The following is a 27,596-nucleotide window of genomic DNA, read 5'->3' as shown; positions in this document are numbered from 1 at the left end:
GCAGGACAACCATTCAGGACCAACTGCACTAGTCCAAGTTTGAGCTGGTGACGGCAGGGCCCTCAGAAGGCACCAGAGAAAGGCACTGTGCAGGAACCTTCACCAACCACAGGTGCCAGACCCCACTGGGGAGGCAGATGGTCAAAATGAGCCACAAAACACCGTGAGCATGCGGGAGAAGGGCAGCCCCATCACAGCCCTCATAGGAATGCTGCAAAACTGCCCGGGGGAGATGGGAGCAGAACCATGTCACATCCTGTACACAAACCAAAGCAGGGACCCCTGTGACTGGCTGGGGGCAAGGAGGAAGTCAGGGAGAGAAACCAGAAAAAAAGCCCACGATTCATTTCACTTGCACTTTGAACACACGAGAACTGGGAAGACACCCTGGCCCAAGAGTGGAGAAACCTGGCTGCAGTCCCAACTATCACCAATGACCTGAGTGACCTTGGACAGGTAACCTCACCCCTGGAGCTCAGCTTCCCCATCTATAAACCGAGCTGCCACCATGGGCCCCAGCCCATCCCACCCCTAACAGCATCCTAGAAAGGCTCTAATAGATAAATACCAGCTCTGTATGGTACTTTATAAAGCACCTACTGTGCGCTCTTCCTTGTACCAGAGGGGAGGCAGGAAAAGGACATGCCCAGCCCCTGCCCCCAAGAAAGGTTTTAACAAGGGGCCCAAGCAGGCAGTGCAGGAATCCAGGGAGAGCATTCTCAGGACGTTCTCCGGCCAGTCTGACTGCCCATTCCAGCCCAGGGAGGGGGAGAGGAAGTAGTGAGCTGTTTCACAATCCGTCAAATTAATTGCCCCAAATGGGAAATTTACAGGCCTCCCTACAGCCTCCGGTGTATCCCATAATCTCCCACAGCCCTAATCTCCTGAGAAAGAATGTGTGGGCTGTAATCTTTCCAGCCCACTGTTCTCAGGGGCAATGCCTTGGAAAAACCTCAGTCCCTACCAGTGGTCAGCCCCAACCAAAAGTCCCCCAGCTGGGGGCCGGCCAGGGCCTGACTCCACCCACCAGGAGCCAGCTCAATTGACCTTGACCTAAGACTCTGGCCTCAGCAAGGAGACCTGCCCAACCAGCCTCTTTGGTAAATACAACTTTGCTTTCCCCTCCTTTACCTTCTTGAGAGGAATAGCCTGCCAGGAGGCAGAACCAGGAAAAATGGCAAATGGGCCGACTCATCCATGGAGTAAGGTGAAAACTTGGAGGAGGTGTCAGGCGTTGGTTCTAACCTCAGCTCACCCTAAACCTGCTAGGAAACCCTCTTCCCATCTGGGTTTTACCTTCATCTGAGAAATGAAAAGAATGTAAAACAGCCTCCCCAAAAGTTCTCACCCTGCCTCTTCCTGCCCCACGTTCCACCAGCAAACTGCAGTAAACCCGGATCCCTTTCAACCACAAGACAGCTTCGTGCTCTATTGCCAGGAAGGGAAGAGTCTTCCAGCTGGCAGGCAACACCCCACCCCAATAAGGAGACTCCCTAGCTACCCCAGCATCTGATTCTCTCCCTCCATGTCATTTATACCCCACACACGCCTTTGACTCCTCCAGGCCCTTGCCCCCTTCCCTGCATAATGAAATCTTTGTCTAGGCCCTACTCACATGTCACTTCCTCCATGAAGGCTTCCTGGATCTCGCCTTTCTCAACACCCATCCCAGTCTCTCCTTCTGCCTCCACTCACGGGTCTTGAAGGCAGGGGACTCTCTTGCTTATCGCTAGTGATAGGGAATTCACTTTATCACAAAATATTTCACAGGGCTCCGCACAAACCTGGAGTCAGTTCTCCAAAGCACCTCACCTAACAAGTCCTCGATCACCACTGCGTGAAGTTTCCCAGACACGGAACGGCCAAGCTCCTTGAAGTTGATTACACTCCTGGTGACCAGAGCTGCACCCATTAACAACCAGTGTTTGAACCCTCTCTCCTTGACAAAGCATTTTCTCACTCACTACCTGATAAAAGGCCAACAGGTGAGGGTCTGACATGATCCCCTTTACAGAGAGCAAATGCATGTTCAAGGTCACACAGTCATAAGGGTATGAGCCAAGGTTCAAACCCAGGTCTTCTAATTCTGATTCTAACCCTGTGTTTGCTCCACCACCCCTGGAGGCACATACAACCCTGGAGTCTTCTGAGGAGATCTGGGTTTGGGAGAGATACAATCTAAACCCTTCCCTTCTGTACCCCCTCCAGGACCCATACCCAGAACAGCAGAGACACAGCCACAGTCAGGGGCTCTGGGCAGAGGAATGATAGAGGGCATTTAGTCCATACTCTCCACTGCTTCCATCTGTGCTTGATTACCTCTGGCGACAGTATCTCACTACATTCTGAGATACGTTAGAAGGTTCTGTTATAAACCTGGAGCCAAAACCTTTCTCTGTAGCTTTCCCAGAGAATAAAACTCTTCTACGTGACAGCCCTTCAGATATTTGCAGCCAGCCCCCATTTTCCTGTGGGTTTCCTCTTCCCCACATGAAACACCCCCAGTTCCTGAAGATGTTCTTCAGGAGACAAGGTTTCCAGTGCCCATCACAGCCAGAAGGGCTTAATCTAGTCACATCCCTCTTAAAAGGGTGATCTCAGAAGGGACCCCAATACTCCATCTGTGATCTCCCCCAAGCAGGGCAGCACCACCATCTCCCGTGTCATGAGCACTATACTTCCATTAATGCAGGCTAAAACAAAATTAGCATCCTGGCTGGTCACATCATCCCGTAGACTCCTATGGAGTCCACGGTCAATAAACCCCTTGGCCTAGAGCTGCATCTCCAAGAGGACCCTGGCTGTGCTGGGGCATGGACGAAACTCATTCTCCTCAGCTGGATAGAGCAGAAAGCGCGGGAACTTTGGAGTCAGACCTGGGTTGGAATCCTGGTCCTGCCACTTATTTACTAAGTGACCCAGACAAATTACTCACCCCCTCCAAATTTCAATTTCCTCAGCTACAAAATGGAGGAATATTTTTACCTCAGCAGTCCGATTTTAGGAATAAATAAGATAAAGTATGTAAGCACCTAGCCAAGAACAAGATCTTGCCCAAGGTCAAGTAACTGGTTAGGTCAAACCAAGCCTGCCAACCCAAAGCTTTGTGGCCTTGGTCACCATGCTCCAGCCTCACCCTGTTTTCTTTGTCCCACGGCCTTTCCATGCTGAATATCATCCTTGGTTTGTCTTTCTCCCTGCACTGGACTGTAAATTCCTTGACGACATCTTTGTCTTTGTAGCCCCAGAATCTGGCATGGTGCCACCTGGTGCAGAGTAGGAGCTAATAAATGCTGATAAACAAATGATTACATGAACAAATTAATTGAACTAATATCAAGAAGACAGGCCCTTTCTCTAATCTCACCAGCAATGGGCTGGGTAGCAAGAAGCATTTATTTCATAAGGGCTTTAAGATACTGAATCATGCCAGCACTTCCCACTCCCCCTAAAACAGGGAAGCCCATTGCACAGTCCCCATTCTTTCCTCAGGCTCCTCCCCTACCCAGGATATAACAAAGTTCTGCCTTCCCAACCACAAAATCTCAAAGACTGGTGAGGTTTGCTCTAAGCTGCTCCCAGAGCCAGGCTGAGCTGCATGTACTCATATGGGCATTGTTTGGGATGGTCCCTGGTGACCCCAGGATGCACAGGTCCTATGTGGGGAGAAGGCTGGTGCCAGGGTTTCTCCAGACCCAGATTGCTGGGGCTTCATTAAAAATATCTTCTCCCTATTCTCAGGTAATTAATAATGGGAGAAAAAAAATATCTGTTCATATTCAACAGGCTGTCTTAAAACCATCCAAGCCACACCTGATAGAGCATTCCTGTCTCTCCATCTGTGCCACTGCTTAATGCCACACTGTCCCTGTGACTCACATACTAACAGTTTTTTACAGCCTGGTTGTGAGTTCCCCTTTAGAGTCTTTCCTAGTTATTCCCAAGGCTCTGGAGTCAGTGAGAGCCTTGATTACATCACTTCTGAGCCTTAATTTCCCCCATCCATCATAGGGGCACTCAATCATCAACCTCGAGGTTGGAACACGGTTAAGAGTGAAATAACCATTGCGACCACGTGCTACAAACAACAGGTGTTCACTGAACCTCGGTTTCTTTCCTTCCAGTCTATTACATCCTGAGCCCTGAATCAGACTGTTTTCCTGGGCATAGCTCAGCTCCAACTCTGCAGGGAGAACGTCGAGAGATGGACACCATCTCCTCCGGCCACCATAAGTATTTGTATGGCTTTGAGAACTCAAAGGGCATTCAAATACCCCTCATGGTTAGTTGGTAAGCCAACCCATTTTAATTCCCCGTGGTCAATGTGGACAGGCATGATAGAAAATGTCTATTTTCAGATGATTCCCCAGAAGGGGCGACTGGAAGCCAGCATGGAGACAAATAAGGACGCCATGTGGTCCCCACACTGTCTCTGGGGACACCCAAGACAGAGCACCCAAGGCCTGTGCCTCTCAGGCCATAGCAGGGAGGCACCACTCAGTGGCTGACGGGCTTCTCAGGCAGAGTCCCAAGGAAAGACTATCACAGAGTTCAGTGAACCATTTAATAAATTCATCCAACGCTTATTTTCTCTCACCACACACACAAGAAAAAGTAACCATGTGAAGTGATGCATGTGTTAACTACCTCGATTGTTGTGATCATTTCACAATGTGCATGTATATCAAAGTGCCAAGTAACACATCTTAAATATATACAATTTTGTCAATCATACCTCATCAAGCTAAAAAAACTATTTTCTGAACACCTACTTGTTCCAACCACTATTCTAGGCACTAGAGGTACAGCCTTGAACAAAACAGGCACTATTCTGTGTCATCACGGACGTCAAATTCTAGTGGGACTACTGGGCATATACCCTGATAAAACCATAATTCAAAGGAGTCATGTACCACAATGCTCATTGCAGCTCTATTTACAATAGCCAGGACATGGAAGCAACCTAAGTGTCCATCGACAGATGAATGGATAAAGAAGATGTGGCACATATGTACAATGGAATATTACTCAGCCATAAAAAGAAACAAAATTGAGTTATTTGTAGTGAGGTGGGTGGACCCAGAGTCTGTCATACAGAGTGAAGTTAGTCAGAAAGAGAAAAACAAATACCGTATGCTAACACATATATATAGAATCTAAAAAAAAGGTTCTGAAGAACCTAGGGGCAGGACAGGAATAAAGACGCAGATGTGGAGAATGGACTTGAGGACAAGGGGAGGGGGAAGGGTAAGCTGGGACGGAGTGAGAGATTGGCATGGACATATACACACTACCAAATGTAAAACAGAAGCAGCCGTATAGCACAGGGAGATCGGCTGGGTGTTTTGTGACCACCTAGAGGGGTGGGATAGGGAGGGTGGGAGGGAGACGCAAGAGGGAGGAGATATGGGGATAGATGTATATGTATAGCTGATTCACTTTGTTATACAGCAGAAACTAACACACCATTGTAAAGCAATTATACTCCAATAAAGATGTTAAAAAAAATTCTAGTGGGAGGCAACTAAACAAGTTAAAATTGTAATATGTCTGGGTCGAGTTGAGAATTCTAAAAAAAGAAAAAAAGAAAGTAGGGTTAGGGAAATAGATTGTGCTGGGGGAGAGGAGTCAAGAAAGGCCACCTTGGCACAGTGGTTAAGAATCCGCCTGCCAATGCGGAGGACACAGTTTCGATCCCTGTTACGGAAAGATCCCACGTGCCGTGGACCAACTAAGCCCGTGAGCCACAACTACTGAGCCTGCACTCTAGAGCCCGGGAAACGCAACTACTGAGGCTGCGAGCCACAACTACTGAAGCCCACGCGCCTAGAGCCTGTGCTCCACAACCAGAGAAGCCACCACTGTAAGAAGCCCACACACCGTAACGAAGAGTAGCCGCCGCTCGACACAACTAGAGAAAGCCTGTGCACAGCAACGAAGACCCAATGCAACCAAAAATAAAATAAATAAAAAAAAAAAAAAGAAAGGCCACCTTGAAGGGGTGACACCTGAGCAGAGACTTGAAAAAAGTGAGGGAGCAGTAGGCTGTGGGAATATCTGAAGGAAAACATCCCAGACAGAGGGAACAGTGAGTGCAAAGGCCCTACAGCTGGTTGTGCTCACGTGTTTGAGGAACAGCAAGGAGGCCACCGTGGCTGGAGCAGAGTGTCAGGGAGAACAGGAGGAAATGAGGTGATGGGGTTCGGGGGGGAGCAAACGACACAGGGCCTCGAGGGTCACTGTGAGGACCCTGGATTCTCTGTGTGAGATGGGAACCCTTATGTGGTTTGAGGTGATCCAACTTCCTTGGCTCGCACTCCCTCGTGCCACATTCCCGTCAGGCTCTGAGTACCGGGAGCCCATTCCTACAGGGTCAAAGTTCCCAGCAATTTTAAACGTGGCCTCGGGCTCCAATCCACCAGAAACAGCCAGCACCTGTGGGTCATCCATGGCAGCTTTTGCTCTCTCAGATCTGGAGGTTCTCCCTGCTGGTGGCACGGACCTCCCAGAGCCGTTCAGATGAAGGACCAGTGAGCACACAGTAGGTGCCGAAGAAGTGGTTGTTCTGTGGTTACAGAAACAAGCCTGGGGCACGCTCCTGACTCAGGACTGCAGACCCGAAAAACAACACCAGGGGCCACGGTTAGATGGTTCCACCTCACATGCCTGCAATGTCATTTCCACACAATTTCCATCATACCCACAACCTCAGTTAAAGTTTAAAAGTCCTGCGCAAGGACCTTCAGCAGATCCTGCATATAAATCATCAACCACAGAAATAAGTCCTGAAGGCCTCAGAGAAATCAGGACGGACCAAAGAAAAATGAGGCAGAGGGCCTAAGAGAAAAGTGAAAGCCGCCTCCATTTTCCTCTTTTCTACTGTCTCTGGGTGGGATTTAAGGAAGTTGGGAGGGAGCAGGAACGAGGGAGTAAAGGGTATTACTGTCTGTCAGATAGTTAAGTCTGTGAAGAATTATGATGCACTGTGGAGAACAAAAGCCTAAATATGAAGAGTTTTTCCTCCAAGTCTTCTTCATTTGGAGTTACATTTAGTCCCATTAACCTGAGTCCACTAACCTATTTTCATCCCCTTACTTCTCTTACTCTCAGCCCCCGTACCCTCTCCCAGAAGCACACGGGCCTGCGAACCGGACTTCCTCTGTCGGTGGGATGGGGCCGAGGCCACCTGGCGACAGGACTTCTGCACACAGCACAGGCTGAGGAGGGACGAGGTAAGGAGGGCAAGGCCGCCCTTGGCAGCTGTCCCTTAGAAGGCCCCGGCGTTTGAGCGAGGGTGAGGGTGGCTCTCGCACTTCCAGGGGGTCAGGTTTTAACTAGGTCACCACTTGGACACTCACACCACCACTCACTCTTTATCTCCATCTCTTTCTATTTTAAGGCAGGAGTGCTGCCAGGCAGTGGTGTGGGTTTCCCAGCGTCTCCTCCTCTGGAGGCCAAGCCCTCACCTGCCAGGTGGGATGTCTTGCAGGCTTCAACCTACTTCCTCCAGCCCCACCTCTCTGGACTCCTGAGCCAGAGTTTGGGAGAGTGACCAGCACACCCAGGATATCTCACCTTCCTCCCTCACAACCCCGGGGGCTCCGTCACACCCCTCCTTAAGCCCAGATCCACACCACCCTCACGATGAAGCCCCAGCTCCTCTAAGCAGCCCTTCCTGCAGCCTCCTTCCTCTCTCAATGTCCTTGAACATGCCATGTTCTCACCTAGCTCTGCCCATGCTGCTTCCTCTCCCTTGAACATCCAAACTCTCTTTCACCACCCAACAAATTCCTGCTTGTTTTCCAAGGTCCAGCTCAGGCTCCTCCCACCCCCCCAGGAAGCCTTCCCTGGCCACCCCTCTATGTGCCCCTCTAATCCCCATGCTTCCTTTATCAAGTCATTTGCACAGTATCCTCTAGGTGTTGACGTCTGTGTCCCCACCAGAGAACAGGCTCCTAAGCTCCTTGAGGACACCAATGGCACTTTGATTCCTTAACTGAATGCCTACCATGTACCAGATACCTCCTGAGAGCCAGCGATATACCAGTGAACACAACAGAGAAAATGCCTGCCCTCATGGAGCTCATATTCTAGTGATAATAATATTGAACACTCAAGAGTACTTTATTCAAGGGACTTCCCTGCTGGCGCAATGGTTAAGAATCCACCTGCCAACGCAGGGAACACGGGTTAGAGCCCTGGTCCGGGAATATCCCACATGCCACGGAGCAACTAAGCCCATGCGCCACAACTTCTGAGCTTGCGCTCTAGAGCCCGCCAGCCACAACTACTGAAGCCCTCACGCTTAGAGCCCGTGCTCCGCAACGAGAAGCCACTGCAATGAGAAGCCCACACACTGCAACAAAGAGTAGCCCCCACTCACCACAACTAGAGAAGCCCGCGCACAGCAACGAAGACCCAATGCAGCCAAAACTAAATAAATTAATTAAAATAAATTTATAAAAAAGAGTACTTCATTCAAGACTATTCTGAGTACTTAATGTTAATTCATTTAATCTCCACCACAATTATTATTATCCCCATTTCACAGAGGAAGAAACTGAGGCTCCATATTACATAATTTTTTAAATAAATTTATTTATTCATTTATTTAATTTTTGGCTACATTGGGTCTTCGCTGCTGCACGTGGGTTTTCTCTAGTTGCTGAGAGCGGGGGCCACTCTTCGTTGCGGTGCGCGGGCCTCTCGTTGCGGTGGCTTCTCTTGTTGTGGAGCACGGGCTCTAGGCGCATGAGCTTCAGTAGCTGTGGCACACAGGCTTCAGTAGTTGTGGCTTGCAGGCTCTAGAGCACAGGCTCAGTAGTTGTGGCGCATGGGTCCGGTTGCTCCGCGGCATGTGGGATCTTCCCAGACCAGGGCTCGAACCCGTGTCCCCTGCATTGGCAGGCGGATTCTTAACCACTGCGCCACCGGGGAAGCCCCACCATATTACATAATTTGCTCAGGATCCACAAGCTAGTAAGTGGTAGGGCTGGGATTCAAACCCAGGCAATCTTGTGCTAGACCATGCTCCCAACCACTGGGCCTTTCTGCCTCCCAGAACTGTTTTCTCTACTCTGCTTTACCCATTTTGGTATCCACAGTGCCCAGGCTGGTGCTTGGCACACACTGAGAGCTCAGTAAAGGTCTGCTAAATGAAGGGACCGCCCCCCCCAATAATGAACGCTGGTCCCCCTGCCTGAGGCACCCACTCCTCCCCTCATCCCCACCCAGTCCAGCTCATAAGACCCCTCAGTCTTCCCTGACTCATCCAGCTACTGAATTATTTCCTCCTGGACGCTCCTCTCCATGCTGTACCTGTACTACTTACCTGACACTTAATCACACACCACCTGACCATCCTATGGCCTGAAACTGTGTGGACATCTTGTTTCGCCAGCTCCCTGATATCCCCCAGAGTACAACAAGCATGGTGCCAAGCACACAGCAAAAGTGGACACAGAAATACTAAACTGAATCTTGCCTCCCCTCTCCATTTTTCCATTATCACAGGAGCTGTTTTTCCCCTTGCCCTGGGGAAGCAAGCCAGGGTCCGGGTCAGACCCAACCTTTGCTGCAACTATATCTGAACTGCCTAAACCCATAAGCTGTAACAGCCACGGTCATAATTAGGGTGCAGCTATGGTTAAAACCAGCAAGTAGAGTGGGCCATTTTTAACCCCTTGGGCAAAATACATCAAGCTGTTCAATGCCCTCTATGAGAAAATGCCCATAACTGAGAATCTGAGCTAAGCAGTACCCACAGGTACCCTCTGTGTATATCACAAGACAAGAGCCCCTGCGGGATGTAAGTCAAGGAATCGCCCAAATACGCTTGGACCAGTGCAGCCACTACAGAAAAAAAGACAAAATACCCACTGTTAATGGAAATACTTGCTAAAATTGATCGAACTCTAATATGTTCTGGGGATTGAGTACTTTACATGTATTATTCTCATGCAACCACTGCAAAAAGCCCATGGGGCAGATGCCAGCGCTTGCCCCATTTTATTTAGAGGTTAAATAAAACGACGTGGCCACAAAGTTGGGCTGCCTGTGCGCTCGCCCACAACCCCAGAGCTGCCCTATCTGAAGCCTGGAGTGGAACAGCTGAACTGAATGTGAGCCTAAGTCCAAATGGAAGCATCAGCACTCAGGGAGGTGGTCCCTCCACCTATCCCACCTGCTAACAACACCGCAGGCAGGTGCAGCCAGGGCTGGGAGGGGAATAGGCCTGAGGCCACATCCAGATCCAGAAAGGTTCAGAGGGGCAGGGTTCAGGGGGAGGGGGGAGGGGGAGGTATCAATCTGCGGCGGGAAGTAGGCCGAGCTACCAGGTCCTTTTCTCACGTCACACAAGCATGGGTCCGTTGTGGATCTGTCAGAACCCAGTGAGATTGCCCTGCCCAGAGGCTCTGCTTGTGAGCCGAGGACATTTCTGCTCCCTCCCCCAGGTGGCCAGTGCTCCCATCACCACCCCCCTTACAATAACCCTGAGGCGACTATGGGGACAGAAAAGCCAGCCACCTTCTCCCCGCTTCAGCCCACAGACTGCCTCCCTCTCCTCCCACTAAGAATGTCCGAGGACAGGGGCCTGAGCAATAACCCAGAGGCTACAGGAAAGTACTAGATGTGAGGTTTTCATGCTAACTCTCCTCAAAAGGCCAAACCTTTTCACTATGAAGAGGAGTTGATTTTCAAAATCTTCTTTCCACTTTGGGTGGGACTAGGGGAGGGAGGTGTCCATCCCTAAAAGGAGTCAGGTCCAAAGGAAAGGCTTTTGGTTAAAAGGATCTGTTTCCTCTCCTAGACCCCATGCTCCTGCAAGAGAGGAGAGGAGGAGCGGCTCAGGGAGCAGGGGAACCTAACCAGCCCGTGGCTTTCCTCTATCACTGGCACTCTGGGCAGAGAAAGATGGTGAAGACCTGGGGGCCTGCCTCAGCCAATCTATGAGCTCAGGATATGGTCCTCTGGACAGAGTCTGTAAGAGCCATTTCCAGGCACACCCCCTCTGGGAGGGACCACTGCAAAGTCCAGGGGGCTCTCTACAATTGGATGTACCGTGTGTTAGGGCAGGGTGGGGATAATTCCTACCAGACCAGCCAGGGCTCTGTCCAGGAGCTGACGCAACAGAAGGCCTGACATGGTTTGCTCCCAGTTGAGTCCTAGGCCAACAGCTCAGACCACATTGTTGCCTCTCTCTCCCCGGCCACAGTCCCTCAGTGACGTGTGTGAAGCTAGAGCTTTTCCCTGAAACAAAATGGAGCCAGTCTCCACAGCACGGCCCACCATGGAATGTGGTGGAGACAGGCTAAGCAGGGCACAAAGGGACCATGAGGACCCCAAATAAGGACAGTTGGGGTTGATCCCACCACTGCCACCTAACACCTGTTCCGAGAGTTCCGTAACCTCCCTCATCTATAAAGTGAGGATCATAACAGGACCTGCCTCATAGGGTTGGTACGAGGGTTATATGAGCCCACATCTGTTAAGCCCCTAGAACAGCGCACAGTGTGCACTAGATAAACATTTATACAACAAACAAGTAAATGAGGACTCAACAAAAGCAACCGGCTTCTCACTGTGACAGTCCCCCTGCCCCAGCACTCAGCTTACTGCACCCGAAAACCAAGGAAAATCCAACAAAGGCCTTAAAGAAAAAAAGAATTCTCAAACCCTTCCACGAGCTCAAGGAGGCAGTCCAGCACCAACCAGGTCCTCCCTGCCCCGAGGAGCAAAGTCAAAAGGCCCAGCAAGGTCACTGCACAACACAATTATTATATCTTAACTCAGTGTGCTCCTCAGACACATGGAGTTTTTGAAATAAAAAGAGTGTGTTTTGGATTCTAATTTAAATTATCTATCCATTCACAGGCTAGGAAGCCAATTATTCTTCCCTCCCCCAAAGAACTAATATCACCCGCCCAGAGTTTTAGAAACCATATGGTGCCAAACACACCAACACATCCATGCATTTTCAGGTGAGGAGGGAAAAGTCGAAGCAGAGGCGGAGCGAGCTCTCTCCAGCTCCCACCTACACACCAGCGCTAAAAAAGAATGTAATTATTCAAAGCCTCGGCAAATGGATGTAATTTCAGGTACCGCCAATTCTGCTTAGAAATACATTAATGGGTACAGGGAGTATAGATATTTAGCTTCACAGCATCCATGTGTCTATTTTTTTAAAATCCCCAGGTCAAAACGTGTTGAGAAATCTTTCCAAACACTTTCATGGGCAGGCAAGGGAATGATTTGCCCTCCCTGGGACCCTGACCACTGACTTTGTGTCCCTCCTCACCCCTTCACTTACAGCCCCAATTTACTCCTAACCCCAGTCAAGCCTCTCTCCTTGTGTGCCTGCCAGCGTCAAGAGGGTCATGCCAAACGTCAGATCAACAAACCCACACTGACTTGGTTGAACAGCGACTCTGTGGCTGACACTGTCCCCAGGGAGTTGGTGAGCCGTTCACGGCACTGAGTCACAATCCTGCCCCCACCCCATCTTCCCCAGGACCAGCTCAGGAAAGACTGCAACACCAGACTCCTCTAAGATTCATCATCATGACTGTCTGCCAGGATACATTTATTCTTCTCCCACACAGAAGAAGCATTCCCATTTCTCAACTTAATTGCGGCTGCCTGCCTGCTCTGGCTATCAATGTCAATCACTCAGAACAACCCTCCCCTCACCCCAGCCCCTCCTCTGCCCTCAGGAGGATCTCTAAGTGGTCATGGGGTTCTGAGATGCGTAATGGCTAGCCCACCCCTCAGGCAGACACAGTCCCCACTCAATGGTCACCCAAAAGACCAGCCATACTGTCAACTTGGGGGCTGACAGCATCATCTAGGCAGAGGGGAGGAGAGCATATTCCCAGCCTCCACGGAGGAAACCAGAGGTCCCAGGGAGCCTGGCTCTCCAGGATCTAACTGGGGTCACGGGCTGGGCATTACTGATAGCTGTACCCACGGACGCTCTCTCAAGGCCTTTCTCGAAGCTCCATCCAATGAATCCTGACAGACGTCCTCTCTAAATGAAAGGGCTCACGAGGCCTAAGCACCTCTATGTGCCTAACAGCATGCTGGGAGCTTCAGATGGGCCATCACGTTTAATTCTCATATAACACTTGGGAGGAAAGCAGCGCAGCCATCACCACACAGATCGGGAACTAAAGCTCCAAGACGTTTTCATCTTCAGGGTCCGTAAGAATCACCCATGGAGCCTGTAATAACGCTGATTCCCAGTCCACCCCCAGAAGTTATGCCTCAGCACAGAACACAGCTTCTACTTCGTGTCTACCCTCCCTGCTCCCTCATCAAGTGTTTTTAAGACAGATACCAGGGTTATTGCTTCCAAAACAAAGAGCTCAGACGCCCGGCCAGGCAGTGCAAACACTAATACTAACACCTGGGAACCCTCTCCCCGGTGGTGGTGGTGGTGGCAGCAGGGGATGGATGGGGAAGAAATCAAAACAGCCCATTTGGAAAATGTGTCAAACGCAAGTACAAGAAAAATACTCATTTTCTCTCAGGTTGGACACAGCCAGACAGGGCTTCGAGGAATCATTTCTTTGACATTTAGCAACAACCATTTAGTGCCCAGCTTCCTTTGAAAGACAAGTCTCAACAAGAAAGCACAATTCTGCCTCCTGTTAGCCTGATCTCAGGAGACTTCCCCCAGGAGAACGAGCTCCTTTGATTGGGCCACATTTCCCCACGGGAGGAGGCTCCCTTTATGGGAGCGGCAATGGTTAATAGTTAAATGCTAGTTATTATACCATGGACGATTTGCCAGGCACTGTTCTGAGTTGGCAGTACAGTCACTGCCCCCATTTAACAGATGAAGACACAGAGAGGTTTAAGTGACCTGCCCAAGCTGGCAGCAGAGCCAAGATTTCACCCCAGGCGCCCGGACTCCAGAATCTGTGTTCTGTAACCCCCACGCAGCACCACCCCTCACACGTAGAATTTGGGGAACCCCTAGGCAAAATCCCCAATTACGTCACTCTTCTAAAGCCCAGCTACTAGTCAAGTGCGGTATCCAGGTCAAGTTCCTACTACTCAACTCGGTGCCAGCCTCTTCAGGACGCAGACAGGTACACACCTACCCTCAGCCCCAGCTCCTTCGCGTTTCCTCCACTGGCCTCTCCTGCCTCGGGCTGCCCACCACTCCGCTCCACAGCTGCCTGGCCTTCCTCACACTCACCCTCTGAAGCTCCCTAGGGCGCCCTCCTCAGGCTGCCAGCCCCAGTCACCCACACTGAAACCACCCAGTATCCCTCTCCTCTCTTGGACTGGGCACTGCTGGAGGGCAGTGACCTCCATTCCTCTCCACATCGCCCAGTGGGGAGACTGGCATATAGTAGATGTTCATCAGAGTCCAGATGAAACCTGGATCAAAAGCCATCCAGCCTGTGGTCAGCCTGTGGTTAAATGCTCCTCCAGCAAGGTGCTATCTGTGGACACACACAGAACCTATCCTCTCCAAACTCGGTTTGGAGAGGACAGGCTTATTGCAGAGGTAACTGCATTAACCTAAAATACTGCTCTGCTTCCACACCTCCCGGGTCGGAGATAGTCTCATCTCTCACTTCACCCAAGGGGAGAGAACACAAGAGGCTGTGCAGCCTGGGCCCAGGCACAGGGCTGGAATGGGATCTCTGCCCCCTTCATCTCCCGAGCACACTGCCCACCTCCCCCCAAGCCCTCCCCGTGCTGCAGTGTTCCAAGGAGGCACAGGAGGTAGCCAGCAGCCCCTGGAAGAGAATGCATATGCTAACCTCACGCCGTCAGACCTCAAGAGAGTGAGGGCTCTGCCTTGGCAGGAAAAGCCCCTGAAAAACCCTGAGAACACTGACTGTGACGCTGGAAACACTCTCCTGGCAGAACCTTGAAAGAGGCAGCCTGGCTCTAAGCAGGCTTAAGAGGCTCATCAGCCCCTAAGCTGTGGTCAGCTGACATCTGGGGGGAGGTCGGGGGATCTACTCCCCCAGAGCACCAGGGACCCAACCCACTGCCCTGCCTGGGAACCATCTACCCTGCCCATCATTCTTCTATCCTGCGGGGGACTTTCTGAGGGAGGCCCAAGGGGGCGTCTGCCTCAGGGTCATCAGGAAAGGTACAGAGGACCATTTTGGGGGAACAGACTGTAAAGGGAGGATTCAGGACAGAAGGAAAGGCGCAATGGGAGCCAGAAGACACCTCGCACCATGATAGAAACAGTACACAAATTTGTAGCCAAAAGGACCTGGGTTCAAGTCCCAGCTCCTCCACTGATGCTCTGGCCTTGAAAAGATCTTTTAACCCTTCTCCCACCCCCTGCCTCAAATGCTTGCTTGATCTGTAAAATGAGGACAATAATAAAAATACCTGCTTCTAAAAAGAACGTACGTGTTTTTCAACAATCAAGCACCACGGAGATTATTACTGTTGACATCTGTGGCCCAGGCAGCAACAGACAATGTCTGTCCTTCAGCTGTCAGAGCCGATAACCAGGTGGCCACCCAGATTAAGGATCAGACATCTGTGCAGCCCTCTAAATGCCCAGGAAAGAGACAAACCAGGAGCCGTTTTCACACCTCATTACGCAGGGCCCTTGGTCCCCAGGTCCCGACAGCCTGGACAAGGTACCCATGGCCTTGGAACAGCATAGCTGTTGTTGGACAAGGTTATACAGTGGGTTTTTTTGGGTTTTGTCTTTAATTTATTTATTTATTTTTGGCTGCGTTGGGTCTTCGTTGCTGTGAAAATCGAGAAATAAATGTTTTGACAGCCACTTAAAAACAACAGACAAATAGAACCATATTCCCCCATACTTTTCCCTCTGCCAGTATTTACTTAAGACACCCTGCCAGTCTGCTGAGATCCTGCTGTCTTACACTGAGCAAAAAAGACTCAAACCCATGCTCTTTTCTGAAGACACAGAAAACTAGAGTAAGCACCTCACTAAATCACCAAATAGTTCACATCATGAAGTGCTTTCTTAAATAAGCTCCTTTTCCCAAAGTCCTCGATTTAGGAAGCCCAAAATTTACTCCCGTAAATATCAAGAGAATGATACCTATACCCACCGTCTTCACATACGCACTGCAATGCAAATCAGGGGTCACATTCTTACCACCCACCCACTGTCCTTTCTCTGAAAAAAAGAGCCTTAAGAAGCAACTTGCCACCATTCGTCTTAAAGAGGTTTTCCCAGATCTTTTCTAGGTTGGTTTTGAGACCGTGGCACAAATCATGGCTCTCAGTCCTCCCTCCGGCTCTCTACACAACACCACTCTTGTTCCTTTCGCACAGAACCTAACATTTCAATCCATGAGCCAGTTTTCACCCTTGATAAAACAAGCAGGAAATGAAATATAAAGTGTGGGATTAGGCCAAGGCTTGCCAAGCTGGGAGAACCTTTTCTTAACCTTCAACAACAAGAGGTTTCAGAATTTCCCTTCTAAATAGATGTAAGCTGCTAGTTTCCCAGAAATTCTTTGTGGAACTGCTGCTTTCTGGTTTGAAATAAAGTTGCTGGGACTGCTGTTCCCAGCAACACCTCAATGAGAAAGATGACAAATACTCGAATTAGCAGGCTGGCACGCTACAAGACAAATTTCACTACCATGAAGTTCAACATTTGTCTGGGGAGGAACATGTGGCAGACAGGACAGATTTCTTCCTGGGGTGCCCTGGAAGACTGTCCCTTGGATGATGGCTTAATTAAACCTCAAGAGGGCAGCCTCCAGGGCCATCTAGTATTCACAGGCTTCTACACCTGGTGCCTATGGCCATCTGGGGTCCCCACCTGGACATTCTGTCGCCCCTGGTTGAGCCTTCACTCCCTAACTCCTCTTCTCTCCCTTGCAGACTGAACGATGGGTTTTTAGAATAAAAAAACACACACACTCTAGATATTCAGCATTATTCCAGAGGACTAATCCTTCTGAAGGAGGCTTGAAGCCTTGGTTCATGCCTGGTCTCCACTCCCTGCCTCCATAAGATGGGTCCTTAACTGCCCACTCCCAGTGCCCTGGAGCACCAAGCCCTGCCCAGCACTGCTGCTCCTCACTCCTGTCCAGGGGGCCTGAGCACTGGCACTCTCGCCCTGTGGTGTCTCGGAGTGAGACATGATGGTGGTGATTCAGCCTATGAGGTCAATGCCCTGATGTTTGCATTTAAAGCTTTATATTCCACAGTTCACAGATGAACCATAAGATTTATGCTAATAATTTAAATTTCTAATTCTTTTAAACTTAGGATGACATTAAATAGCAAATAGAAATGCCATAACAAGTTGAGGGAAAGCCAGCAGAAGAAAGGAAAGCGCTTTACACTTTAATACCTTTTTTTTTTTAATTTATTTATTTTATTTATTTTTGGCTGCATTGGGTCTTCGTTGCTGCGTGCGGGCTTTCTCTAGTTAGGGCAAGCGGGCTTCTCACCGCGGTGGCTTCTCTTGTTGCTGAGCACAGCCTCTAGGCTCGCGGGCTCAGTAGTTGTGGCTCACGGCTTAGTTGCTCCGTGGCATGTGGGATCTTTCCAAACCAGAGCTCGAACCCGTGTCCCCTGCATCGGCAGGCGGACTCTTAACCACTGCGCCACCAGGGAAGCCCTACTTTAATACCTTTAATGGCACTTTTTTTTTTGAACAAGAGACCCTTTACTTTCATTTTGCACAGGGTCCTGCAAATCAGGTTGCCAGTACTGCCCCAGGATCTGCTGCGATCCAAAGGGCTGGGGAGGGGAAACCGGCCTTACTCCAAGCCTTACTCCAGCACCCACAAAGAGAATGGCACCTATACAGCACGGCCTGAAAGGCTCCAAAGCTAAAACTGAGGGGGACTTAAAGTTAGAAGAGACCGTGTGCAATCAGCTGTTTCCCACCAGGACCCTAGAGCCAAGTTACAGCAGACACCAAGGCCTGGCAACCAGAGAGGGAGGGAGGCCTGGTCCAAAGGCCAACAGATGTCCCGTTCCCCAGACGCAGAGCATGAGGTTATAAGGTGAAGAAGACAAAGGAGGCCAGGTTCCCACTTTGAGTGCTGTTCTTGACACCAAGCAACTACATCCAAGAAGCCTGAGGGCCAGGCACCAGCCTTGACAGGTGTGGCTCCTGGCCGCTTTGCTTCCTTCACCTTGCCCCGTTTCCCCTATACCCCTGATCTACTTCAATAAATACCAAATGCCTACTCAGTGCCCAGTGCTGGGCTGGGCACCAAAGTCTCAGAGAAGGCAAGACCCCTCCTCTCTGCCATTCATCCTCCTTATTGACTCAAGATCTATTCAAAGCCTGCTGTAGGGAGAACCCAACCCACAGGGTTTCATGAAACCCTGAAGCCCAGCCCACTGTAACACTCTAGCTCCCAAGGCCTCTTCTAGAACTTTTCCTTCATGGGTTTCATGTTTGAAAAGGCTGTGTCTGCCAAACTGTTTTTACTAAGTAATAATGGGGAATTCCCTGGAGGTCCAGTGGTTAGGACTCCATGCTTCCAACTGCAGGGGGCACGGGTTTGATCCCTGGTCAGGAAACTAAGTTCCTGATAGCCACGCGGTGCAAAAAAAAAAAAAAATTAATGTCTTCCACTTCTTACTAATCAGAGACACGCACCACCACCAGACAGCATAGGACACCAGGGCTGCTGCCCTTCCAAGGCACTTCAATCCCCAGCAAAACAGAGAAGAGGTGCAGACACATGAGCCCTGGTCAGCTTGACTCGGAGCAGTGGCACGTGGCACACAAGGCTCCTTCAAGTATCAACGCTGGCTCTCACCTGTGATCTGGGGTAGGAGCCACCACCACTACCATGGTGACCATGAAGACCTACGGTCTAGTCCCAGCTCTAACACTTCAGCCAAATTACTGAACCCTCGTGAACCTGAGTTTCATCATCTGAAAAATGGGTAATCCCCGATCTGCTGCTTCTAGGGACTGTTAGAAGGATCAGATAAGAAAAGGTACTGGAGAAAGCCAACTGCCCTTTGCTGCCCAAATGCCCAGGATTATACAAGATTCCACATCGGTAAAATGGGACTAGTAACAGTTCCTACCTCATCAAGTTGTTGTGAGAATTAAGTCAGATAATATCTATAAAACAGTTCCTGGCATTCTCCAAGGACTCAGAAAGATGAAGCTATTATATAATCGCTACTACTATTATTGCTGTTGCCGTTAATGACACTATTATCACAATTTTTTTTTTTTTTTTTTTTTTTTTGCGGTACGCGGGCCTCTCACTGTTGTGGCCTCTCCCGCTGTGGAGCACAGGCTCTGGACGCACAGGCCCAGCAGCCATGGCTCACGGGCCCAGCCACTCCGCGGCATGTGGGATCCTCTCGGACCGGGGCACAAACCCGTGTCCCCCGCATCGGCAGGCGGACTCCCATCCACTGCGCCACCGGGGAAGCCCCACAATTATTATCATAACTTGTTACCTGGCTAAGAGACTCATGGGAAAGTAAAGAAGTTTTAAAGTACAGGAAGTCTTCTTAGGAGATATCAGCATCACCTAGTCTAGAATTGGGAGAACCATGTTTTGTCCCAAGTTAATCCAAAAATGAACCAAAAGTGCAGAAATCAAAACTAAAATCCACCTGCCTTAGCTCAAGGTTTTCTGCTTCAAGAAATTTTTCTCTGGAAAGTATTCAAACACCTGCTAAATATCAGGAGCAACTGATGCATCCTGAAAACCTCACACAGCTCTCTGGTCCGAGGATCCACTGGGGAAAATAAAAGCAGCTGTGCCAATGCTTTGTCCCTCTAACTGAGCCCTATTAGAGGAGGACCAAAAAAAAAAAAAATTGAACACTCAGAAATGCTCATAGCAGATCTAAGAAAGCAGAGTGAAGCAAAACATGTTTTATGTAGGAAAAAGGAGAACAATTACTCCCGAACCCTTAAGTCTCTCAAGAAATTGTCACGGGAGGTAGGAAATATAATCAGCGGCCACAGGGTCTCAGCTTCCCCACATAGTTCACCTTTGAGCGTGGGGACACTGTCACATACTGCTTTCCCCTAGGCCTGGGAGGACACAGCCAAGGCCCTGGGGGGTAGGGAGCCAGAGCTTGCTGTAAGATGATCACCAGAGACTTGACACACAGTTACCATAGAAGAGTCAGCAAAAGACAGGAAGGTTGGGAGGCTGTGACTATGGCCTATAGAGTTCTACACACCCCTCAAGTCCCGCAGCCCAAGACTTTGCCTAGTACCTCATGAAAATGACCGAAACTATCAGACAGGAACACCCACCTCTCCCCTCACCAACCTTATCAACCTCCTTACATCAGCTCTGGTACTCAGCCCCTTCCTTTGCACAAATGGATGAAATGCCCTGTTCCCATCTGAGACCAGTGAGACTTAAGCCCTGGATGCCTTCCCTCCTACCTTCTCTGAAACACTACTCCAGTAATTGTCCCATCTCTTTCCTGCATCATCTATTTCTCCATCTCTTCTGGATAATTCCCATCCAAACAAAACACGCTCTACAATCTCCCTCTAAAAAAAGACACCCCCCTCCAAATGTACATCCTCTCCAGTTCTCAGCTCGTTCCTCAACTTCACTCTGTAACAAAACCACCTGAAATATCCACCTATACTTACTGACTCCATTTCCTTACCCCATGTGCTCTCTTCCACCTGTTCCACTCAGGATTTGTCCTTCAGGCTTCTGGGAGCCCTCATTCTCCTGGATTTTCTCCTACCTTCTCAGTCCTTCTCTTTTGCCAATCTCCAAATGCTGCTCTGTCCCAAGGCTTAGGTCATCTTTTCTGTCTACACTCTTTTCTTAGGTGATTTCATCTAATCCTGTGGCCTTGAATAACACCTATAATACCCAAATGTATATCTCCAGTCCTCTCTCTTTCCTGGGCTCAGATTCACACATCTGACTAATTGATATATTCACATCTCAATGTAACATAGCACAACAAGATCTCACGCTCTCCCCCACTCCAAACCTGCTCCTCCCGGCCTTCCCATCTCAATATAAACACCATCCACTCAGGTGCTCAAGCCCCTGGGAGTCAACTCTGACCCTTTTCCTTCTCTCGCAGAGTGCAACCCAGTCACCAAGCCTGGATCTGACCACTTCTCTCCAGCTCCGATGCTACCTACCACCCTCAGTCAGGCCATCAATGATGCTTGCCTGGACTACAGCAACAGCCTCCTACTACTATCCCTACAGTTGCCCACCTACAGCCCACTCTAGAACAGGCAGAGAGACCATTCTGAAAATGTAAATCAGGTAATTCCCTGCTGGTCTAGTGATTAGGACTCAGAGCTTTCACTGCCGGGGCCCAAGTTCGATCCCTGGTCGGGGAACTAAGATCCTGCAAGCCGCCAAAAAAAAATTAAAAAGTAAATCATTTGTGTCACTCCTTACCCTGGCTCACAAAGCTCTGTACCATTCAGCTCTCTCTCTTGTCTGTAACCTCTTCTGCCACCTTCTCCCTTGTTCACCACATTCCAGACACACCCGCCTTTCTGCTCCTTAAACTCCAAGCTCTTTCGTGCCTTAAAGCCCTTCCACTGGCAGTTTCTCTCTTCTGGAAATGCTCTGCCACTTCATCTACACAAGGATGGCTCTTTCTCGTCATTCAAATTTTACCTTAAATGTCACCTATTCAGAAACACCAACACTAACCTCCCAATCCAACCAAACCACCCAGTTACTTATCACATCATCTTATTTTAATTTTCTGCATAGTAGTTACCACTATCTGACATTATTCCTGTTTGTTTTTTCCCTTATTTTTCTGCTTCCTCCCCTCCCCCCCCCACTCAAGTGCAAGCTCCCTGAGCAGCCGACCAGTGTCTGCCTCTTCACTTCTGTAGTCCCAATGCTTACAACAATGTGTGGTACACAGGAGAAATCTAATAACATCAATGGGTGCAGTTATGAGCCAGAGAGGCCCACTGACCAAGAGGTTTGAGGTCCCAGCCAGCTCCCCTACTTCTCTCTCAAATACAAATGTGAGGTAGGAGAGCAGAACCACAGTCACAGGGCTAGTGCTCATTTCTATAAATCTCATCCATCAGGATTTCAACCATCTGTGAGAGCCCAAACCGAGAGGGAGGCTCTGGGATGTTCTGGGACCATCCGAGCTTCGAATATGCTGCTCCACTACTGACTAGCAGTGTTTTAGTTGGTGAAGAAAGGAATTCTAACTCACAGTCCCCCAAAATACACCAACCTCTATCCTTTGCCTAGTTTATTCACTCAGTGAACAAACATTTACCGAGTGCCTACTCTGTGCCAGGCACTGGGGCAAAGGATCAAAAGCAGTTTCCGACCTCATGGAGCTCACCTGCGAGCAGGCAGAGGGTTGCAGAGAAACGCTGCAACCCAGGTACACGCCCAGAGAGGGAAATTAAAGACTATACTAGTGTTAGCGTCAGGACGGCGCCTTAACTCACTGCCCCTCGATTTCATTTCTACAGACCTAGGTCTAGGGTACCTGACGACTGGGGCAAGGCTCCCGAGCTTCTGAGGAAAAGCCACTGACTGACTAGCGGAGGCAGGAGTGTGATTGACGAGCAGAGGCAGGAGTGATAGTCCCGGTAAAGCGCCAGCTGAAGACACCTAGTGTTCGAGGAATGCTATTGGCTGACCGGTTCCCTCCCCAGCCCCATCGCTCCCCCGCAGGCCCGCGCTTTGGAGAAGTGGGGCTGCGGTGCCGATTTTCCACCACCATCCCGGACAACGTGGCCGAAGAGGAAGTCCCCCTGACGAGATGCCATTCGTCTCTTTCCCCACCCCCCCTCCTCCCCAACCCCAGTTGCTGGACCCGAGTCAGAACCCCTACTTCTGCTCTCCCCACCCCGGGCCATCCCGGCCCCGGCAACCGCCAGCCTCCGCTTAGCCCGAGACCCCAGCGCGGAGGTGTGTCCGACCGCTCACACCAGCGCCCCAATCCCGCCCAATCGCCGCGTCCCGGGCGCAGTTTGAAGCCCCGGCGCCCGCATCGGGCCGGATACCGGACCCCCGCCCGGGTCCCCCTGCGGAGATGCGGCCCCCGCCTCGCCTCCGCCTGGAGCCCGCCACACAACTCAGGCACAAAATAGCCCACATGAGTGCGGCCGCGGCGCAGTGCGCGCCAACTCGCCGGACCCGCGCGGGAGGAGGGGGGGCGGCGGCGCGGCGGGAAACGGGTCGGACCCCGAGGCACAGGTGAAGGCGCGGCGCCCCCGTCACTCACTCGATGAAGTAACTGGCGCCCTCCTCCGTGAAGCCCTCCTCCCAGCCGCGGGGCAGGTCTGTGGAAACGCGAGAAAAGTCCGGTCAAACTTGGGCCACCCAGGCGCACGACCCCCTCCCCCGAGCGCCCCACCCCACCAGTCCGGCGCCCACCTGAGCGGATCATGTGGCCAGAGTTGACTGGTTCCCCGGTGCGCGGGTGTAGCCAGGTTGTGCAGCGGAGCTGGTCGCTGCGGAGAGAGAGATGCACCTGTTAGCGCCGCCGCCGCTCTAGGGGCGCTCGCCCGGCCCCGCACCCCCGCCCAGCCCGCGTCCCAGCCCGCGTCCCCGCTTTCCCGCGCCGCACTTGATGAAGAAGACGCGGCCGTCCCGGCACACGCCGTAGGACCAGTGCTCAGGTAAAGTGTCCCGCCCGACCGCCGCCGCCATGTTCGCCGCGCACTGAGTAGCCGCGGCCGCCGCGGGGAGGGAGGGAGGGGGCGGAGGCGGGGGAGGGGGCGGTGCGGGCGGCGTGCAGGCGGGCTCGGCCCGCGCGGGCCCGAACTGCGCCCCCGGGCGCTCCATTGCGGCGCTGGCCCCTCGGGGCGCGGGCGTGCGGCGGCCAGGGCCCAGGTTGAGTCCCGGCACCGCCGCGGGAGTTCGCCGCTGCACCCGCCAGCCCCAGCGCGGTAGCCGCGGCCTTTGTCCCCGCGCCTTCCCCGCCCCCAGCCCGCCGCGCGCCCCTTGGCCCCTGAGGCCACGAGACTCGAGCAGGGCGGGGGCCGCCTTCGGGGCGCGGCGGGCCAACTCCTGAGACAGGGTGCTTCCCGAATGCGCCGGTAAACCCCACCGGACACCCACGACACAACTCTCTCCAGGAACTGTACTTCTTTCTGAACCATGTAAACCTCAACAGGTTACTTCCATATTCCCTCCGAGCCTCGGTTTCTTCCTCTGCAAAATAAAGTTAGTAATAAATACTACATGGGATTGTTCTGTAGATTAAATGAAATAACAGTGGTGTAAAGTACTTAACTGGACCCGGGCACGTATAGGTGCTCTGTTAATCCCAGGTCAGCCATGATTTCATTTTCCCAAGTTTGCAGCTGGCGTATGAAGCAGGAGGGTGCAGGTCCTCCCCCGACACACCAACACATAGCCCTGAAGTTGGAAGGAATAACAGGTCTCTGCCTTCAATTCTTGTCAAGTGACAGACAGGTGCTGAGAGCTGTGCTGCATCTCATCCATCTTTAGAAGAACAGACCCTCCAGGCGGGGGTGGGGGTGGGGGTCTGTAATGGGGGCTCTGGAAGCTTCTTTGCATGACTGGAGCCTTCTCAGTCCTTGATATCATCTCAGCTCCTGGGGGATCCCTCCCCTGACCTCACTGTCTAAAGGAGACCTTTCCCCTCCTCCAGTCACTATTCCTTTACTTCTGTGCCCTTAGTTGACATTATTTGTGTTTGTTTATTGCCTTTTTGTTGTACATTATCACACATACACAAACACACCAGTAAAATGTCAGCTGGATGAGAGGAGGGGCCGTGTTCTGTCTCACTCACTGCCATATCCCCAGTGCCTGGAACAGTGCCTGACTCATATATATAGTCAATAAATGTGGCTTGAGTGCACGAAGAACACTCCACCCTGACATCCCTGCACACTGAGCATGGACAGAGAGGAAGCTGGGCTCTGGGAGATGTCAGGTCCAGCCTTTGAGGGACATAGGAGGTAGTTGGTGGGATGCAGCTCACATGAAAGTGAGACTGTAGGCTAGATTCAGAAAGGCACCCCACTAATAAGAACCTACTGTATAGGGGCTTCCCTGGTGGCGCAGTGGTTGAGAATCCGCCTGCCGATGCAGGGGACACGGGTTCGTGCCCCGGTCCGGGAAGATCCCACATGCCGCGGAGCGGCTGGGCCCGTGAGCCATGGCCGCTGAGCCTGCGCGTCCGGAGCCCGTGCTCTGCAACGGGAGAGGCCACAACAGTGAGAGGCCCGTGTACCACAAAAAAAAAAAAAAAAAAAAGAACCTACTGTATAGCACTTTACTCAATACTCTGTAATGACCTATATTGGGAAAAGTATCTAAAAAAGAGTGGATATATGTATAAATGATTCACTTTCCTGTACAGCAAAAACTAACACAACATTGTAAATCAACTATAGAGGAAAGAAAGGAAAGGAAGGAAGGAAGGAATGTGCCCCAGACACGTGGAATTTGGCTGGACCCTGAAGGACTGGTCAGATTTGACTGGGAAGAACACATCCCAGAGGAGAGGGATGAGAGAGCAAACATGGGATTGTGGAAGGGGTATGGGGTGTTGAGGAGACCATAAAGGTGCCCTTCCTTAGGAACAGACAGTGGTGTTCGGGAAGGAGGCCCATATGAGTTAAAAAGAGAGAGCTGTGATTGTGGAGGACCTTGAACACCTGTCCAAGAGGGCCACCTCCCTTTGAGGAGATTCTTGAGCAAATTACAAGGGGAGAGTAGTGTCTTTGTCGTTAAACATTAATTTAAAAGAATGCATTAAGTGGGCAAAGGACATGAACACACAGTTCATAGAAAAGTAATACTTTTTTTGTATAAATTTATTTGTTTATTTTTGGCTGCACTGGGTCTTCGTTGCTGCAGGCGGGCTTTCTCTAGTTGTGGCAAGTGGGCTTCTTACTGTGGTGGCTCCTCTTGTTGTGGAGCATGGGCTCTAGGTGCATGGGTTTCAGTAGTTGCAGCATGCAGGTTCAGTAGTTGTGGCACACGAGCTTAGTTGCCCCATGGCATGTGGGATCTTCCCTGACCAGGGATGGAACCCGTGTCCCCTGCATTGGCAGGCAGATTCTTAACGAATGCACCACCAGGGAAGCCCAGAAAAGTGATACTTTTAAACAAATGAAAGAATATTCAACCCCCTCATAATAAGAGGAATGCAGATTAAAATTAAGGTAAGATTTTTAGTATCAGATTGGCAAAAATCACTTTGTAGAGAAAGACATTCTTGTTCATTGTTGGTGGGACTATAAAATAGTTGTCTCACTGAAGGCAATTTGTCAACAGCTATTATAATTTAAATGCATATACCTTTTGACCTAGCAATTCTTCTACTAGAAATTTATCCTACGTTAATGCTCACACAGGGGCACAAAGACGTGTATACAAGAGTATTCACTGCAACATTGTCAATAGTTACAAAAGACCAGAAACAACCTAAGTGTCTATCCCCCCAAAATGGATTTGTATAGTGACAGATGTTAACTAGATTTATTGTGGTGATGTTTTGCAATATATACAAATATTGAATCATTATGTTGTACGCCTGGAACTAACATAATGTTATATGTCAATTACACCTCAATTTTTTAAAATGGGTTAAATTATGTCATACTCCTACAATGGGTTGCTATGCAGCTGTTAAAAAGAATGAGATAGATCTCTATGTACTGGTATGGAATACTCTCTGAGATATTAAGTGAAATGTAAAACGCAGAACTGTGTATGTGGTATGCTGCTATTAATATATAGGTGCATCATGGCTAAATAAGATACCCTTAATTTGTGTCCTGCCTTCAACAACAAACAATATGGCATCCATCCATGGACAAGAGTGCTTTTATGGGAGCTGTGGGATCCAGCACCACATGCCAAGGGACCCAGGAGGAGTCTCACCCACATGTTTCAGGCAATAGACATACAAACCTTGGTCCCAGCTGTGGACGCTGAGGGGCCCACAAACCAACTGCAGCCCCTCTCAGACACAGTCTAGGGGCCGTGGCAAACACTGTCTTAGAAAATCACCCGCAGACAAGAGGGTCTTTGTGGAAGTCCAGGTTTGGTGTAAAGTTCCAGCACACCACTGAAGCAAAAAAAGACAAGTTTGGATGCATTGAAAAGGGCAGTTAGTAAAAACTAGAGGAGGGAGCTGCTCTTTCAAATGCAAAGACAGCAACACAAAACTTCAAGGAACATGAAAAATCAGTGAAACATGACACCACCAAAGGATCACAATAATCTTCCAGTTACCAATCCCAAAGACATGGAGATATGCAATTTACCCAGTAAATAATTCAAGATAGCTCTGTTTTGGGACTTCCCTTGTGGCGCAGTGGTCAAGAATCTGCCTGCCAATGCAGGCGACACGGGTTCAAGCCCTGGTCCGGGAAGATCCCACATGCTGAGGAGCAACTAAGCCCATGCACCACAACTACTGAGCCCACGTGCTACAACTACTGAAGCCTGCACACCTAGAGCCCGTGCTCTGCAACAAGATAAGCCACCTCAATGAGAAGCCCACACACTGCAACAAAGAGTAGCCCCTGCTCACCACAACTAGAGAAAGCCCGCATGCAGCAATGAAGACCCAACGCAGCCAAAAATAAGTAAATAAAATAAATAAATTTATTTTAAAAAATAGCCCTGGGCTTCCCTGGTGGCGCAGTGGTTGAG

At 50.4% G+C, this 27,596-nt stretch overlaps 1 protein-coding gene across 7 annotated transcripts in view; it reads right to left on the bottom strand.

Moving 5' to 3' along the window:
- PLEKHA7 (pleckstrin homology domain containing A7) overlaps positions 1 to 26,944 on the bottom strand; it is a gene marked incomplete at its 5' end in the record, with an annotated part of 212,625 nt that extends 185,681 nt beyond the window's left edge. For 5 of the 7 annotated variants that reach the window (XM_079930104.1, XM_079930108.1, XM_079930109.1 and 2 more), the window contains 3 exons: positions 23,179 to 23,236; positions 23,331 to 23,407; positions 23,524 to 23,630. In XM_079930104.1, the coding sequence (XP_079786230.1) occupies positions 23,179 to 23,236; positions 23,331 to 23,407; positions 23,524 to 23,606 (218 nt within the window). Of the gene's footprint in view, positions 1 to 23,178; positions 23,237 to 23,330; positions 23,408 to 23,523; positions 23,631 to 24,017; positions 24,111 to 24,192; positions 24,318 to 26,849 lie in introns of those variants that run through there. The other 2 variants (XM_079930112.1, XM_079930115.1) reach the window with 2 other exon arrangements.
- Between the last annotated feature and the right edge of the window lie 652 nt (positions 26,945 to 27,596).

The sequence above is a fragment of the Stenella coeruleoalba genome, assembly GCF_951394435.1.
Source record: "Stenella coeruleoalba genome assembly, chromosome: 8".
NCBI classification, from domain to species: domain Eukaryota; kingdom Metazoa; phylum Chordata; class Mammalia; order Artiodactyla; family Delphinidae; genus Stenella; species Stenella coeruleoalba.
This window is presented reverse-complemented; position numbering and strand designations above follow the sequence as displayed.